The following is a 17,976-nucleotide window of genomic DNA, read 5'->3' on the forward strand; positions in this document are numbered from 1 at the left end:
CGATTGGAAAACACACTTGTCAGAATCGTCTTTCCAGCTTAGTTTGCTGTATTACGTTTCTTCATCATTTGATGTGATGCCAGCTACTAATGACACAACTGATTTACCATCAGAAACTAGCATTGCTTTAGCATTTTTAATGAGCTTATTAGCTTTTGCTATAATGGTAGGAAATGCTGTGGTCATTTTAGCTTTCGTGGTGGACAAAAACCTTAGACGTCGGAGTAATTACTTTTTCCTTAACTTGGCCATTTCTGACTTCTTTGTTGGTAAGTTACATATCTTTATTTAAGATAATCTTTTTCAATTATAATTCATTTCTGAAACCTTAAAATAAGCTTTTTCATTTCAAGGGATTATTAAAAACAAAAAGTTTAAGGATTGAAACTCAGGGGAGGCTATACGGCACTGTATGGGCATGTTATATATATGTAAATCAGGTTTGCAGGGGAATTTTCATCTGAAAACTGTTTCTTTTAATGGAATAAAAATAAGTCCAGTATTGCTTTAGTCTAAGAGTTATTTGTTTTTGGACCTATTTTCCTTGTATGTTTAGGTTTATAAGTATTCCTTTTTAAGTAAGCATAGTTTCTTTAATATCACAGTGTTGGAGTAATAGGAAATAATGTATATGCTGGTAATCAGCACAATCAGAAAATAGGATGTTCAGGTCAATTACATAGTATAGTTAATAATATTATCTTATAATATGGCATAGAATGTTGTAAAGTACACCCAACACTGAACTCCTTGCATATAATATGGAACCACAGTATTAATAATTGTAAGAGATCACTGAAATCAAAGTAATCTTTCTTTGAAAACATGCACTATATAATTTCTTACTGCCTGATGATCATTTTTTAACAATGCTTATCATAATGAGTGAATATGCAGAAGTGTCAACTGATGATATGGTTTTATAGGACCTTCTAATATAATTTAATCTGTTATTGTGTACAGCTATATAAACGCTTGCATTTATATTAAAATGAAACAAAACTCATAGAATACTTAGTTTATTGCCTGGAACACAGTGACTGCTCAATAAATGTTAGTCTTTTCACTCCTGATCTCTCTGAAGATAAATGTCAACTCAAACCAAGTACACAAATGTTAGTAGAGTACCTACCATGTAAGTACTGTTAGGTACCAGGTACAGTTAGATAATGAGGAGGTATCGAGAAGACTAGGTTAATCTCTTTCTTTAATAAGGTTTCAATACAGTAGAGTAGATAAGAGAAGTTCAGAAATGACTATAACAGGACATGTTGATATGAGAACCCATGAAGACCCACCCAGTGCTGTGGGCACTCAGAGGAGGGAGAAAACACATTTGGTTAGTGGGTAGTGGCCTCTGAAATGAACTTTAAAGGATGGGTAGAATTTCCATAGGCAGAGATGGAGAGGAGAGAGTATTCCAAGAATCAGCAACGATATGCTGGTTGAAAATCATCGTGTATACCTTCCTAAGTGTGAGCTCCAGACTGGCTAGTGTGCAAATGGGCTGTATGAGAACAGCTGAGGGTGAGGTTGGAGTAGTTGGAATCTATATAGTGAAGGCCCTTGACTACTAGTGTGAGTCTGGATTGGAGTTTATTCAGCAGGCAATGTGAGATTTAAGTCAATGATTGAATGGGTTGAAGCTTTACCTCAGAGGCATCAGAAGAGACGTAGCCGGTGGGAGAAGCTGGAGCAGAGGGCAGCTTCATTTCAGAGAGAATCCTGCAGTGACCTTGGCAGAAATCAGCAGTGAGGCTCTGAGTGAGGGTGAGGGTGGAAAAGAAGTTTGGGAAGCAGAGCTGCAAGGCGAGGTCAGGCAGGAGAAAGAGGAAGATGTGTTGAAGACTGAGTTCTGGGGGCAAGAGTATGACACTATTCACAGAATTAGGGAGCATTTGTGAAAGCAGCTTCTGCTTCTGATATTGCAATGATAAAAGTTTTGGAGGAAACTTCTAGTTGGAGAGATTGACTTAGGAATTCTGGTATAGAAATTATAGGGTCACAGAAAAAAGTGGGTAGCCAATATAGAAGTATTAAAAAATGCAACAATCTCCCCATTTCTCTCCTCAGTTCTGCCCCTCCAGGTAACCAACATTAACAACTTGATGTAGGTCCCTCCACATCATTCTCTATGCTCACATAAACACAGATAAATACACGAGTGTATTTATGTGAACAGAGAATATTCTATTATATGTATCCCTCTCCTCCTTCTTCACAGAACTGTACAACTTTTAGGTGACACTCAGCACTTAAAGTGGAAAATGTATTTTGACTACCCCAAAGGGAGTGAGGCCCTGAATACCTGGTGGTCAGGAGGGATGGGGTAAAACTATATCCAACTGAGAGAGCCTGAGGCCTGAAACTTTCGAATGAAGATGGTTCTAGACAAGAACAGAGTGCCTCTGTGTAAGGCCCAATGTCAGCATCATGGCAGCCCCACCATCGTGGGCTTGAGCACCACAACATAAAGATGTGGTTTGTCTTTGAGAAATGTCCCTGCAGATGTGATGATACAGCAGTCCTGGTGGCCTCCCTCCATCTGCAGGTGGATGGGAAGAGAAATGGCTTTGCTCCAGATGAGAGCGATTGGACACAGCTCAGAATCTCTCTTAATCTGTCGGTCTCATCCTTCATGTTTCCCCTGACCCCTGCCAGCTTCATCCAGAGGTCCACTTTCTAACACAATATTCACCATGACAGCACAAGACTTAGAAGTCTCTGAGAGCATTTTGTAACAAGATTTGAGTTTTGTGTCAACGCTCTTCTTTCTCCTTTGCCATGGTCAAAAGTGTATCTTTCAGCTCTGAGCCTGTCGGACCTCATGGTGGTAGTGGACCAGGGCAGAACTTGTGAGAGATTTTCTGTAGCTACAAGATAGCAATTCTTAATATTTGGGGTCATGAGACCCAGAGCTCCAGAACCATGTGGCGATGCCAGTGCAGATGAGAGCATAACATGGGCTCGGTATGGTGGGCTTTCTGGCTGAATGTCCTCTTTTCACAGGTTTCTGAACTGCCCTCCTGTTGAGAATTTAAATTTGTGGCACCTGAGAAGCTTCCCAGGCTGAATTTAGTTGAAAAGCAAAGACTTATTGAGGGAAAATTCCAGTACTAGCTACACTAATATATGTCATCTATACACTATTCCAGAAAAAAATACTATTTATATCTTTATTGATATCTATAAAATTGGTATCACGTAACTGATGTTTCCATCTGTGGGTACCTTTTTCACATCTACATTTGTGTGGGCATGTATGGCCTACATAAGCATGTGATGGATGATCCAGACAGGATCTTCAAGGGCAAAAGTGGTTGCTGATGACAGAGTCTGAACCACATTTTCAGGATGGCAAAGTTTATCTTTAGTACAGGCATACCTCAGAGGTACTGTGGGTCCAGTTCCAGACCACTGCAATCAAACAAGTATCAAAGTAGAGTCACATGAATTTGTTGGTTTCCCAGTGCATATAAAAGGTATAGGTATAGTCTACTAAGTGTGCAAAAGCATTATGTCTAAAAAAACAATGTACATACCTTAATTAAAAAATACTCTATTGGGCTTCCCTGGTGGCGCAGTGGTTGAGAGTCTGCCTGCCGATGCAGGGGATACGGGTTCGTGCCCCGGTCCAGGAAGATCCCACATGCTGCGGAGTGGCTGGGCCCGTGAGCCATGGCCGCTGAGCCTGTGCGTCCGGAGCCTGTGCTCCGCAACGGAGAGGCCACAACAGTGAGAGGCCCGCATACCACAAAAAAAAAAAAAAAAAAAAAAAACTCTATTGCTAGAAAACGCTAACGAGCATCTGAGCCTTCATTGGATCATCATCTTTTTGCTCATGGAAGGTCTTGCCTCGATGGTGATGTATGCTGACTGATCAGGGTGGTGGCTGCTGAAGGCTGGGGTGCCTGGTGGCAATTTCTTAAAATAAGACAACAGTGACAATTGCCGCATCCATTGACTCTTCCTTTCACTTGAATACTTAGAGGTCATTTTAGGGTTATTATTATTTTTTTTTTTTTGCGGTACGCGGGCCTCTCACTGTTGTGGCCTCTCCCGTTGCGGAGCACAGGCTCCGGACGCGCAGGCTCAGCGGCCATAGCTCACGGGCCCAGCCGCTCTGCGGCATGTGGGATTTTCCCGGACCGGGGCACGAACCCGTGTCCCCTGTATTGTCAGGCGGACTCTGAACCACTGCGCCACTGGGGAAGCCCCCATTTTAGGGTTATTAATTGGCTTAATTTCAGTATTGTTGTGTCTCAGGGAATAGTGAAACCTGAGGAGAGGACAGAGACTGGGAAATGGCAGGGTGGTGGGGCAGTCAGAACGTACATGACATTTATTAAGTTCACCGTCTTACACGGGCACAGTTCGTGGAGCTCCAAAACAATTAAAATAATAACATCAAAGATCACCATAACAAATACAATAATAAAAAAAATTAAAAATATTGTGAGAATTAGCAAAATGTGACACAGAGACACAAAGTAAGCAAATGCTGTTGGAAAAAATAGTGCCGATAGACTTTGCTCGATGCAGGGTTGCCACGAACCTTCAATTTGTAAAATATGCAATATCCATGAAGTGCAATAAAGTGAAGCACAATACAATGAAGTATGCCTGTACCTTCATGCCTTGTTTCAGGACTCTTCTCTTTCCCTCCGTGTTAGTCAGCTTGGGCTGCCCCAACAAAATAATCACAGTCTGGGTGACTTAACAGCAATTTACTTTCTCACAGCTCTGGAGCCTGGGAAATCCCAGATCTAGGTGCCAGCTGATTTGGTTCCTGGTGAGGGCTCTCTCCCTGGGTTGTAGATGGCTGCCTTCTTGCTTCACCCTCATATGGCCTGGAGACAGAGCTAGCAAGTGAGCTCTCTGGTGTTTCTTCTTATAAGGACACTAATCCTGTTGGATTAGGGCTCTACCCTTACAACCTAATTTAACTTTAATTACCTCCTTATAGGTCCTATCACCCTGGGGTTTGGGTTTCAACTTATGACTTTTGGTGGGGGGGACACAAACATTTAGTCCATAATACCCTCCATACAATCACTGTTATCTACACACTCCTCTGTTGGCCCAAAGAATTCACTGGGGCTTTTAGCTCCCCTCACCTTTTTTTTTTTTTTTTTTTGACTGTGCCACTTGGCATGGCATGTGGGATTTTAGTTCCCCCACCAGGGATCAAACCCTCGCCCCCTGCAGTGGAAGCATGGAGTCTTAACAACTGGACCACAAGGGAAGTCCCTCCCCTGACCTTTAGATTATCATTTTCTCATGGAAGATGCAGCTTCTTAACTGGCTTCAGAAAGAAGGGGCGATACTGGACTGGTGACAATTTTTATGCAAACTGGGCTTTCCCATCCCCATTTATTCATTCATCCCATACTGATTTATTTTGAACCAGGTACCCATTTAGGTGTTGGGGATATATCAGTGAAAAAACAGACAAAAATCCTTACCCTCGTGGTGCTTGTATTTTTCCTGGGAGCAGGGGCGGGGAGAGGAAAGTAAACAGTATAAATAAGTAAATAAAACTACATAGCATTTTAGAGGTTGATCATTGCTACTGAGAAAAACATAATAGCAGGGAGGAAATGTGTTAGAGGTAGAGGTTGCAATGTAAACCTCAGGGGTAGGGTTCACTGAGGAAGATGCATTGGAGTAAACAAAAGGAGCCTCTGAGGGAAGAGTGGTTCATGCCCAGGAAACCCATGCAAGAATCTGAGGGTGTGTGTATGGTGTATTTGACGCCAGGTAGGGCGGAGCAGAGTGAGCTAGGGGTGGAGGGAGTAGCAGAGGGTTTCTTCTCTCCTCTCCCTGGTTCCTTCACTTCCTTTTTATTTGCTTCACCATCTTCTTTTAATATAGTTTGTTTTCCCTCACTCCCCTACCTTCCCACCGCCACAATTGGTCATGCCAAAGACTTATGGCTCTTTTCAAGGACCTGGCTATTAGTTTTTCTTATCAAGTCTATTTGACCCAGAAGCATGACTCCAGAGTGGAAGTTATGGAAACACCTAGGAGTGGGTATATCACAGATGTATTTCAGGTTCATGGTTTCAGGTTCTGAAACTCCTTTGGAAGGAGCCACAAAACCACTCAACAAGTCAGAGGAAATGAGCATGACGTTTGTATTAAACCATCCCAAAGAACTCAAGGTGATAGCAGGGTTTCATTAAAACAAAAGGAATAGACTTGAGCCTGTTTTCAATTAACTGTTATTTCAAGCAGCTCCAGAGGTTTTGAACACACCTTTCTCTTTTATCTAATTCAGAAAGTTTGTGAAAAACATTATCAATAAATAGGCAATGGCATCTGTAATGCAAATGATTGGTGGTATCCCGCTCTTCTTTCTCATCCAGGAGAGGAAATGAGTGTGTATGTGGAAAATGCTCCTGTCGGGAACATTGGAAGCCACAACTCCAGGCCAAAATATAATAAATTTCTCTGTTTTGAAGATACTTTGATTTATCTCAGGTGATCCTGAGATACCACGGGTACACATACACACACACACACACACACACACACACACACACACACACACACCCCTTTGAGATGGAAGGCACCATAAGGAAGCTTAAAGAATTACACCCATTATCTTGTAATAACCTATAATGGAATATAATCTTCGAAAACACTGAATTACTATGGTGTACACCTGAAACTAACACAATACTGTAAATCAACTATACTTCAATTAAAGAAATAAAATATTCCAGAAATATTTAGAATCCTAAAAGATATATATACACACACACATATACATACATACACATACAGTTAAAATGTAAAACAAGCAGGCAATTTGAACGACAGGTAAGAACTGACCATACAGCTCTTCTTCTCGATGGTGTCTTGTCTCTCATATTTGTATGTAAATCTAGGTACAGGACACTAAGTTCTGCACTTCCTTACACTGGTTCTAAAACAACACCTTTATATCCTCATGTCATCTTTTTTTTGGGTTGTTTCCGTCGCTTGCCTATTGTAAATAGTGCTTCAAAGGGTATTGGGTGCATGTATCTTTTTGAATTATAGTTTTGTCTGGATATATGCCCAGGATTGGGATTGCAGGATCATATGGCAACTCTATTTTAAGTTTTTTGAGGAACCTCCATACTGTTTTCCATAGTGGCTGTACCAATTACATTCCCACCAACAGTGTAAGAGGGTTCTCTTTTCTCCATACCCTCTCCAGTATTTGTTATTTGTAGACTTTTTAATGATGGTCATTCTGACTGGTGTGAGGTAGTACCTCATTGTTGTTTTGATTTGCATTTCTCTAATAATTAGCAATGTTGAGCATCCTTTCATGTACCTGTTGGCCATCTCTATGTCTTCTTTGGAGAAATGTCTATTTAGGTCTTCTGTCCATTTTTGATTGGGTTGTGTTTTTTTGTTATTGAGTTGTATGAGCTGTTTGTATATTTTGGAAATTGAGCCCTTGTCGGTCACATCATTTGCAAATATCTTCTCCCGGTCTGTAGGCTGTCTTTTCATTTTGTGTATGGTTTCATTGCTGTACAGTAGCTCATAAGTTTGATTAGGTTCCATTTGTTTATTTTTGCTTTTATTTCTATTGCCTTGGGAGACTGACCTAAGAAAAACGATTGGTATGATTTATGTCAGAGAATGTTTTGCCTATGTTTTCTTCTAAGATTTTCATGGTGTCATGTCTTTTTTTTTTACAATAATTATCTTTAAAATATACATTAAAAATTTTATTTTATTTATTTTTTATACAGCAGGTTCTTATTGGTTATCTATTTAATACATATTTAGTGTATATATGTCAATCCCAATCTCCCAATTCATCCCACCACCAGCACCCCCGCCCCACTTTCCCCCCTTGGTGTCCATACGTTTGTTCTCTACATCTGTGTCTCTATTTCTGCCTTGCAAACCAGTTCATCTGTACCATTTTTCTAGATTCCACATATATGCATTAATATACGATATTTGTTTTTCTCTTTCTGATTTACTTCACTTTGTATGGCAGTCTCGGTGTATCCACATCTCTACAAATGACCCAATTTCATTCCTTTTTATGGCTGAGTAATATTCCATTGTATATATGTACCACATCTTCTTTATCCATTCATCTGTTGATGGGCATTTAGGTTGCTTCCATGATCTGGCTATTGTAAACAGTGCTGCAATGAACATTGGGGTGCTCATGTCATCTTGTTTTGTGAGAATGCAGGGTTCCCTTCAATCTTCCCTTTCCTTTTCTTTTATCTTTACTATTGTTCTTCATGATAGACTAACTTGGTTCTCATATGGAAAATGGGAATTCCTGCCAAGTGCCTTCATAAAATATGAAGATATCCAACAAAATAAGATTTCAACCGAGCTTCCACTTAATAGATTATTTTCTTAGTGAGTAGACCACCTGTCTGAAATGTCAATCCAACTGAAAACCCCTATAAGGCTAAAGGAAAAGGAACCCAGTTCAGTCATTTTCCACAATGAAGCAGTTTCTGTGCTGAGTTGAATCAATCACTCAGGTATTTGTTCATTTGGTGAAGGGTAGCGGTTAAAGTCAGGGGTTATGAAATCACATTGCTTGGTTTCAAATCCAATTTTTCCCTTACTTGGGCTAATTATGTCTCCTTTTTGAACTTCAGATTCCTTATCTGCTAACTCAGCATGGTGCCTACCTCACAAAGTTTCTATGAAACTTAAATGAGATGATATATGTAATACACATAGCACAATGTCTGGCATCTGGTAATTGCACAATACCTATTAGCTGTTATTAATTTCCTTGAGTTAAATGTGCGAGCCATTGGTCAACTCTAGATGTTGTGAAAAATACAAAGATCGACTTCCCACACAGTCCCAGTCCTCAGGAGAAACAAGTTAACATATGACAACGATATAAAGTAGGATATATTTGTATATGAGAGGGGGAGTGATGAGTGAAGTGCCAGGAGACGGCAGGTGACAGAGGGGTCACTTCTACCCAGGAAGTTCCAGGAAAGATGATAAGGAGGATGTCACTTTTTAAACTAAGTGAAGAATTAGAAGGAATTAAATAGACTTCTTCGTAGAAGAGAGGAGGATATTCTAGGAAGAAAGAATGTTGTTGGCAAAGGCAAAGAGATATGACAATGTGAGATGTGTTTGGGGGAAGGGTGGTCCATCCTGTTTGGGTTGGATCATGAACACAAAGATGATGTGTGCTGTATATGGCTGGAAATACATGCTGGGACCTGAACTTAACTTGGAAAGTAATAAGGAGCCATTGAAGGTACGATGTTTGTGACAGCTATTTTAAAAATGGTATTTAAAGAATGTGTATGAGATCAGTCCTGAGTTTGTTGATGAAATACCATGAATTTCTAAATTATAATCAAGCTCTTTTTGGTCAGTTCAGATAGTTCATTGTGTTGTGTTCCTATGTCTCTTCGTATTCATTGATATGTGCTATTTTTCTTTACCCTCATTTTTTCCTTGTACAGGTGTGATCTCCATTCCTTTGTACATCCCTCACAGGCTGTTCAACTGGAAGTTTGAAGATAACATCTGTGCATTTTGACTCACTATTGACTATCTTTTGTGCACAACATCTGTGTATAACACTGTACTCATCAGCTTTGATCAATACCAGTCAGTCTCGAATGCTGTAAGTCAAAATATTAATTTATCCTCCTTAGAAGATTATATATTTGTAAATTTTGGGTCCCCAAGCAAAAAAATTTTTTGTTTAATTGGCAAAAATTAGAGAAGCCTGTTACCCTTTTATCTAGCACTAAGTTTTCATTGGTGCTTAGTGAACATTTTCTGTGTGATTTGGTTAGGTCACTCCCTTATGTACCACTAAAATGGGAAGGTGTCCACCAAAATCCAAGGCAAGTTGTGAGAAGTGGTAAATCGAGTCCGTAGTAGATTGGATATGCATGAGTCTCACAGTAGGTTTACCTGTTCAACTCCTTAGACAACTTGAGACCTGAATGTTTTCTTCAGGATGGAACTTGGTGGGTGATTAGAAAGACTCCCAGACTTCTGAATGTCATGAGAAAATTAATTTTGAATGACCAAAGGAAAAGACAGTATACAGGGAAGCTATAGGTTATACAGTGGCACTAACCAGAAACTAACCAGTGCCAGTTTAGGACCCATGCCAAGAAAGTATGAACTTACCCAAGATTTAGAACAGTTTCATCAACTAGTTCATGACAGTTCTTAAGCTAAATTTATCAGCAATAGAGTAAAGGAGAGAATAAGGTTGATGTTAATAAGGATGAGGGATGGGAAAAGGCCACAGAAACATGGACGGTGATCTGAAGTCTTTGAGACCTAGATGGGAAACTTCCTTCACTCCTGAGTCCCAGGGACCCAAATGTGTGGGAAACGACTGTGTGACAGGGATTTTGCTAAGGACACAAAACTGAATCTCCAGAGTCTTTCTTTTTGAGGAGCATAACAGTCTAATGTGGAGACAGATCCATAAACAAAGGGACTAAGTGTGGTGCTGGAGGCATTGAGAGGACAGTGACAGTTCTGTCCTGGGAGAGGTGTGCAGCATGGAGGCAGACAGGATCGGGAAGGTGCACTGGACAAGGCAATGATAAACTGCTGTAATGAAGAGACTCCAAAATGCTGAGACCAAACGAGACAGAAGGTAACTTTTCTCTCATAGAACAGTTCAGGAAGATGGGAAGGCTCTGCTCCAGGAACTCACCCAGGGACCCAGGCTCTGTACCCTCTAGAGCAGGGACCTATGGTGTCTGTTGCAACTGCTCAAATAAAACTTTATTATCCAAACAGGTGGTGGGCCACACTTGCTCCATGGAAAGTGGTTTGCTGACCCCCACCCGCCCTAAGTCATTAACCTCCTCTGCACGCTCCAAGTCATGTTGTTGTCACTCCAGGTTCTAGAAAGGAAGGGCAAAAGGCAGAAGTCCAGGGTAAGGGATTTTCTTTTAACCAAGTAGTGCAGAATCACACAATCATTTCCACTCACCTTTCATTGGTGAAATTTAGTCACGTGGTCTTACCTTACTGCAAGGGAAGCTGGGAAGTGTGGCCTCTAGCTGAGCTGCCATATGGCCAGGAAGAAGTAGAGAAAGGATGTGGTGGAACAGCCAGACACTTGACAATGAGTACTTTATTGGCACCAGGGTCCACTGCAGTTTGTACTGGATGAACTCTGGAAAGAGTACAGATCAGTTTGGATTAGCAATCTAGAAGCCTATAATCTCAGATTTTTCAAACTGACAGTAATCCATTATTGAGTCATGAAATCAGTTCAGTGGGTTATTATGTCACTTTTTCATAGAATGAAAAAATATGGAAAGAAGTACAATAGAACTTAACAAGTTAGAGTATAAAATATCAGAGTACCTTGTGCATAATTAAGGTAAGTATTGTTTTATGAATACTTCTGTCTGTATACTTCATTAGGGTATAAAATGTATTTCTTACTTTAGGTCACAGTCAAAATGTATGAAAAGCAGTGCTCTAATTAATAATCTTTCTTTAACTAAATCTTTAATTTGTACTTTAAAATTTTCCTTTCTTTCTGGGTTTTCTTTTTAATCTTCACTGAGTGTTCCTAGTTAGTGTTCACTGGGACATTTCTTCACTGAACGTCCAAGCTCTTGAGTCAACCTCAGCTTTGTGTTAGGGTAAGGGATGGCTTGCCCAGTTAGAAAAAGAGCTTAGAAGTTACAGAGAGTTGAGGGGTGATGTCCAGAGAGAAAATGGGTGGGCTTATTTCTTGGTCTTGCCCTGAGAAATTCCCCTGGCAATGGAGGCTGTAAACTTGGTGAGGGCCAGGTCAGCTGGATCCGGGTCCCTGGTACCCAGCACAGAGTCAAGTGTAAAAAGTGCTCCATGCATGAGTGTATGAATGCTCCCGGGGGTGCTCAGGCAGCACTCGCACCTCTGTTGGCTGAGTTCCAACACAGCTGTATGAAGCCAGAAGGAAGCCTTTAAAGACCACAGGAGCCCATAGGAAGTGATCATGCGGAATTGAGCTCTTGCTGTAGCTAGAAGTAGAGGAGACAGTGTCATAGGGGAAGGCGGCAGGCTGGGCTTGGGAAATAGAAATCTGACAGTAGTTTGGGGAAGGAAGGCTCGATGCAGACGGCAGTGCATGACAGGCACTTAGAACGGCTCTGCAATCCCATCCCATTAGTAACACCAGCAAGTGCCAGGGGTCGCTCTGCCTCACAAAAGAACCGGACTGACAGGATGTTTGGATATCTTACTGGGGAGGGGAATGAAGCAGGGTAAGAGACAGCATCCTGAACAATGGACATACTCTGTAGTGGGTGAGAAGTGGGCCACTCATGAATTTCAGGGAGGCATGGGCCTGGAGTTAAGCAATGCTTGAACTGTTATCTGTTAAAAATGCTACCCAGAGATGAAGAGATTGGCATCATCTTCTCAATTCCCTTGGATGTCCATGATCCCATTTGACCTTGTGCATAATAGAAAAGAGATTACTTTCCAGCATATTGTATCATATGATTACAAAGGCTGAACAGAGCAATTAAAAAACTAAATGCAGTCTTATGACCATCTGGGTATTGTTACCATCTTCATAATCATTAGATTTAGTGCAAGTATTAATTAGTGGTATGAGAAGCAGAAGGCAAAAAAATGTATTGTACATGGGAGCTTGTGGTCAGCACAATATGCATTTTAGCTTAGCCTCAGAAATACCAGTAATTTGGAAAAAGAAAAAAAAAGAAAAAGAAAACCCCACTTCCCTGCAGTTTTTAAAAATAACTTTTTTTTTTTAAACCAGCCTCCTTTTACCTCTAGTCAATTGGTGAGCCCTTCCTAGCATGTACAATCCATCAGAGAAAGACAGTGCTGGGCATTGTTACACCCCTTTAATAAAAATGAGAAACCACTTTAGAACAAGACTTGAAAACTCACAGAGAAAATAGCACTTGAGAGATGGTGAAAGGGAACTTCACTGGTAAATCATTTCCTTTCCCTTGAGTGCAAAAGGCAGAAAAACATGGAATATTTGGGCTGGAAGGAATCTTACTGATCTAAAAGGTGTCCAGAGAGGTTGTGTGCTCTAGGTCCCCTTAAGAAAGTCTTGGGTCATACGTTTATCCCTCATACAGGGTGGTTGGCATTTTAGATTTCTTATAGAAGATTTCAGAATCAATCAAAAGCCAATGGGTCTTGTGATCCAAGAGCAATCCTCCCTCATAGAATCTCATTTTCCCTTACAGAAGCCTGTCCTTGTGACCAAGTGGACTTAGAACATTCTTCACCCCTATAAAAAGACCGTGGCACTCACCACAGCCATGTCTCTCCAGTGGCTGACCACCACTGCTTTGGCACCATTTTTGTTGGGTAGATACGTTTGTAGAAAGAAATGATTTGGTCACGCTCAGTAACACTGTAGTATCTCCCCACAGCTGGTTTAAACTTTCTTTTTGTGCGTCATCTTGTGGGAGTAACATAAGAGTTCTCTTTTTGACCCCACCTTGAAGGCTCAGCATAAACTGCAGAGTAGATTCTCCCTAAATACTGGATTTAGAAAAGCCAGTGTCTTTTAAACTTCTCTGACTGTGACTTCAGTGATAAATGCATTTTACACTATGATTCAGTACACACATTTCTCTTTCTCTATGTACATCTATATTCCCAAAGCAAAAGTTTCATCAAACAATACATATCTTTATGATGTGTGACGCATTCTGCCCCTGATTATTCCAATTCATTAAAAAAAATTGCTGCTCATGATCCAGCTGGCAAGTTAAAAACACCGTGAAGAGGCTTCCCTGGTGGCACAGTGGTTGAGAGTCCGCCTGCCGATGCAGGGGATGCGGGTTCGTGCCCCGGTCCGGGAGGATCCCACATGCCGCGGAGCGGCTGGGCCCGTGAGCCATGGCCGCTGGGCCTGCGCCTCCGGAGCCTGTGCTCCGCAACGGGAGAGGCCACAACAGTGAGAGGCCCGCGTACCACCCCGCCCCCCCCCCCAAATAACACCGTGAAAATGGGCATTTAGTTTCAGTTAACAGTTCAGGTTAGTGTCTGTGGACTAGGAAAACTGCATTCTTATTTTAGATATTGACCTTGACATTTTCTATAGTGTCAGAGGTTTAACCTTGAACTGCTAAGAAAGTCTACATTTCGGCCCAGGGTCCACAGAAATCGAACCCTCTGCTCTGGCCCAGATCATGTTACCCAAATTCAGTGAATATCCCCGCTTTGCACATCCCTGAAACTCCTGAGGGCCGATGGTATGCTTTGTGCAATCAACATATGCTCATTGTATTGAAAATAACTTATTTGGTTTCTTTTAGGTATCTTACAGAGCTCAACACACTGGGATCTTGCAGATTGTGGTTCTGATTGTGGCCGTCTGGGTAGTGGCCTTCTTAGTGCATGGGCCAATAATTCTAGTTTCAGAGGCCTGGAAGAATGGGAAGGGGGATTGTGAACCTGGATTCTTTACAGAATGGTATATCCTTGCCCTCATGGTACTCTTGGAATTCATGATCCCAGTCTTGTTAATGGCTTATTTCAACATGTATATTTACTGGAGCCTATGGAAGTGTGGTAATCTCAGTAGGTGGCACTCTAGATTCACTTCTGTCTCTTCCAGTAGCTATGGATGCTCATTCAGGAGTGGACTATTTTCAAGGACATCTTTTTCTAACCCAGAGGAAGCAGCAGCATCCCTTCGTTCCAAGAAACCAAGAAGAAAGAGCAGGGTCTTGTTTTCCTTAATAGCCCAACCAAATAGTGTAACTGCTTCCAAAATGGGCTCCCTCTCCCATTCAGATTCCCGGGTTCTTCAACAAAGGGAACATCTTGAGCTGTGCAGAGGCAGGAAATTAGCCAAGTCACTGGCCATTCTCTTAGGTGTTTTTGCCACTTGCTGGGCTCCCTACTCTCTGTTCACAATTATTCATTCAATATCCCCCACAGATCTCAGTCTGTCAGCAACAGCTGTGTATGAGTTCACATTTTGGCTTCAGAGGTTCAATTCCTTTGACAATCCTTTTTTGTATTCGCTGTGTCACAAGTGTTTTCAGAAGGCTTTCTTGAAAATATTTTGTGTGAAAAAGCAGTCCATACCATCACACAATCGGTCAACATCCTCTTAATCTTTGTGCCTATGTAAATTTCAGTCTTGCTCTCACCTAAATGAATCTGGCTTTCATCTTTCCCTTTCCACTCTACTGAAAAAATCCAGAAAATCATAACACTTGAAAACTTAAAAAAAATACCTGGAACCTAGAAGTCAGTGGAAAATTATTCCGGTGAATAACAACAGCATAATTAGAAATAGACAGTAATATTTTTGTAAACTCATAATCACAAAAGCACTATATTTTTCTTAGTCATCACCTCTTCTTTGACTTTTAGATCTTAAATAACGTTGATTGTGAAATTCAAGAATTTTGGTTTTCTATGTTCAGTGTTTGCTACAGTCTTAAGTGAATTTCCCTTTTTTATTTTACAGTGATGAAAACTCGTCACGTTTTAAGATCATTCCCTAAAGTACACAGTAGAAAAAAAGAGCTCTTGTGCCCTCTTTGCTTGGGGTGGGTAACTGTTATGGTCACTGGGCAGGCGAATTAGGGTTTGAGTTGGCAGGACAGGGGTTGAGGGTCCCCAGATAGAAGAGCAGAGGGCATGTGTACTTCCAGACTCTATATTCCTGATCCCAGAAAAGAAGGAAGTGTGAGATGAGGGAGGAAAAAGGAGGTCACTGCAGCTCTCAAAGGTCCTCAGTGGTTATCTCAGAGGCCCCGGCAATCAGAAGATGTCAGGGTGAGGGACAGGCAATGGGTTGAAAGGATGGCTTTCCCTGTTCCTTCCTGCCCCCTTCTCCCAACTTCCACATCAGCTCAAACTTCTCTGTGAGAAAATATGGAAGAAAGAGAAAGGCTAAGAGATGCAAAAGGACTGTATGATTAAACCTGATGTACCTGGTGTAACATCCACAGAACTAGTACGTGTCAATAATTATGAATAAAATATATTTCTGTGTTTGATGTTTTTAACTCTTGTGCTCAATATTTTACACTGAAGTGCTCAGAGTGATTCCTTTATTATGCAGTTAATATAGGTTATACCTTACTGATGAGTTGCATTTTATTAGACTGGTGACATTTTGTTCTTTTTGTCATTATTAATTTTTTTATAGTGTTCTTTGCCTGTCTTTGTCATAACATTTCATTTTGACTTCATAGTTAATTTAATCTATTCTGTAAGGTTTTATCAGTGTTTCTTCTATAACTTCTCAGAGTTCTTTTTTTTGGGGGGGAGCATTACCTTTATTTTTTATTAAAAAAATTTTTTTATACAGCAGGTTCTTATTAGTTATCCATTTTATACATATTAGTGTATACATGTCAATCCCAATCTCCCAGTTCATCCCACCACCACTACCACCACCCCACCGCTTTCCCCCCTGGTGTCCATATGTTTGTTCTCTACATCTGTGTCTCAATTTCTGCCCTGCAAACCAGTTCATCTGTACCATTTTTCTAGGTTCCACATCTATGCGTTAATATACGATATTTGTTTTTCTCTTTCTGACTTAACTTCACTCTGTATGACAGTCTCTAGATGCATCCACGTCTCTATAAATGACCCAGTTTCGTTCCCTTTTATGGCTGAATAATATTCCATTGTATATATGTACCACATCTTCTTTATCCATTCGTCTGGCGATGGGCATTTAGGTTGCTTCCATGTCCTGGCTATTGTAAATAGTGCTGCAATGAACATTGTGGTACATGCCTCTTTTTGAATTATGGTTTTCTCTGGTTATATGTTCAGTAGTGGTATTACTGGGTCATACGGTAATTCTATTTTTAGTTTTTTAAGGAACCTTCATACTGTTCTCCATAGTGGCTGTATCAATTTACCTTCCCACCAACAGTGCAAGAGGGTTCCCTTTTCTCCACACCCTCTCCATCATTTGTTGTTTGTAGATTTTCTAATGACGCCCATTCTAACTGGTGTGAGATGATACCTCACTGTAGTTTTGATTTGCATTTCTCTAATAATTAGTGATGCTGAGCAGCTTTTCATGTGCTTCTTGGCCATCTGTATGCCTTCTTTGGAGAAATGTCTATTTAAGTCTTACGCCCATTTTTGCATTGGGTTGTTTATTTTTTTAATATTGAGCTGCGTGAACTGTTAATATATTTTGGAGATTAATTCTGTGTCCGTTGATTCGTTTGCAAATATTTTCTCCCATTCTGAGGGTTGTCTTTTCATCTTGTTTGTAGTTTCCTTTGCTTTGCAAAAGCTTTTAAGTTTCATTAGGTCCCATTTGTTTATTTTTGTTTTTATTTCCATTACTCTAGGAGGTGGATAAAAAAAGATCTTGCTGTGATTTATGTCAAACAGTTTTGTTTTTTTTTTTTTTTTTTTTTTTTTTTGCGGTACGCGGGCCTCTCACTGTTGTGGCCTCTCCCGCTGCGGAGCACAGGCTCCAGACGCGCAGGCTCAGCAGCCATGGCTCACAGGCCCAGCCACTCCGCGGCATGTGGGATCTTCCCAGACTGGGGCACGAACCCATATCCCCTGCATCAGCAGGCGGACTCAACCACTGCGCCACCAGGGAAGCCCCTCAAACATGTTTTTCCTATGTTTTCCTCTAACAGTTTTATAGTGCCCAGTCTTACATTTAGGCCTCTAATCCATTTTGAGTTTATTTTTGTGTACGGTGTTAGGGAGTGTTCTAATTTCATTCTTTTACATGCAGCTGTCCAGTTTTCCCAGCACCACTTATTGAAGAGACTATCTTTTCTCCATGTATATCCTTGCCTCCTTTGTCATAGATTAGTTGACCATAGGTGCGTGGGTTTATCTATGGGCTTTCTATCCTGTTCCATTGATCTTTATTTCTGTTTTTCTGCCAGTACCATACTGTCTTGATTACTGTAGCTTTGTAGTATAGTCTGAAGTCAGGGAGTCTGATTCCTCCAGCTCCGTCTTTTTCCCTCAAGACTGCTTTGGCTATTT

General features: G+C 40.9%; 1 protein-coding gene and 1 long non-coding RNA gene across 2 annotated transcripts in view; one reads left to right on the plus strand and one right to left on the minus strand.

Moving 5' to 3' along the window:
- HRH4 (histamine receptor H4) lies at positions 1 to 15,098 on the plus strand (the record flags this gene model as incomplete). The annotated part of the gene is given in 4 exon segments (XM_082641026.1): positions 1 to 269; positions 9,474 to 9,547; positions 9,551 to 9,637; positions 14,292 to 15,098. Coding segments are annotated over 4 exon segments (1,161 nt in total). The 5' UTR covers positions 1 to 76.
- Positions 10,785 to 17,976, minus strand: part of LOC309814855 — an 18,030-nt gene continuing 10,838 nt past the window's right edge. Inside the window, exons 2-3 of the long non-coding RNA XR_014295759.1 lie at positions 11,013 to 11,164; positions 10,785 to 10,889 (exon numbers count right to left, since the gene is read on the minus strand). This is a non-coding gene — a long non-coding RNA (uncharacterized lncRNA). The remainder of the gene's footprint in view (positions 10,890 to 11,012; positions 11,165 to 17,976) is intronic.

This window comes from Mesoplodon mirus (assembly GCF_964341445.2).
Source record: "Mesoplodon mirus genome assembly, chromosome: 13".
NCBI lineage: Eukaryota > Metazoa > Chordata > Mammalia > Artiodactyla > Ziphiidae > Mesoplodon > Mesoplodon mirus.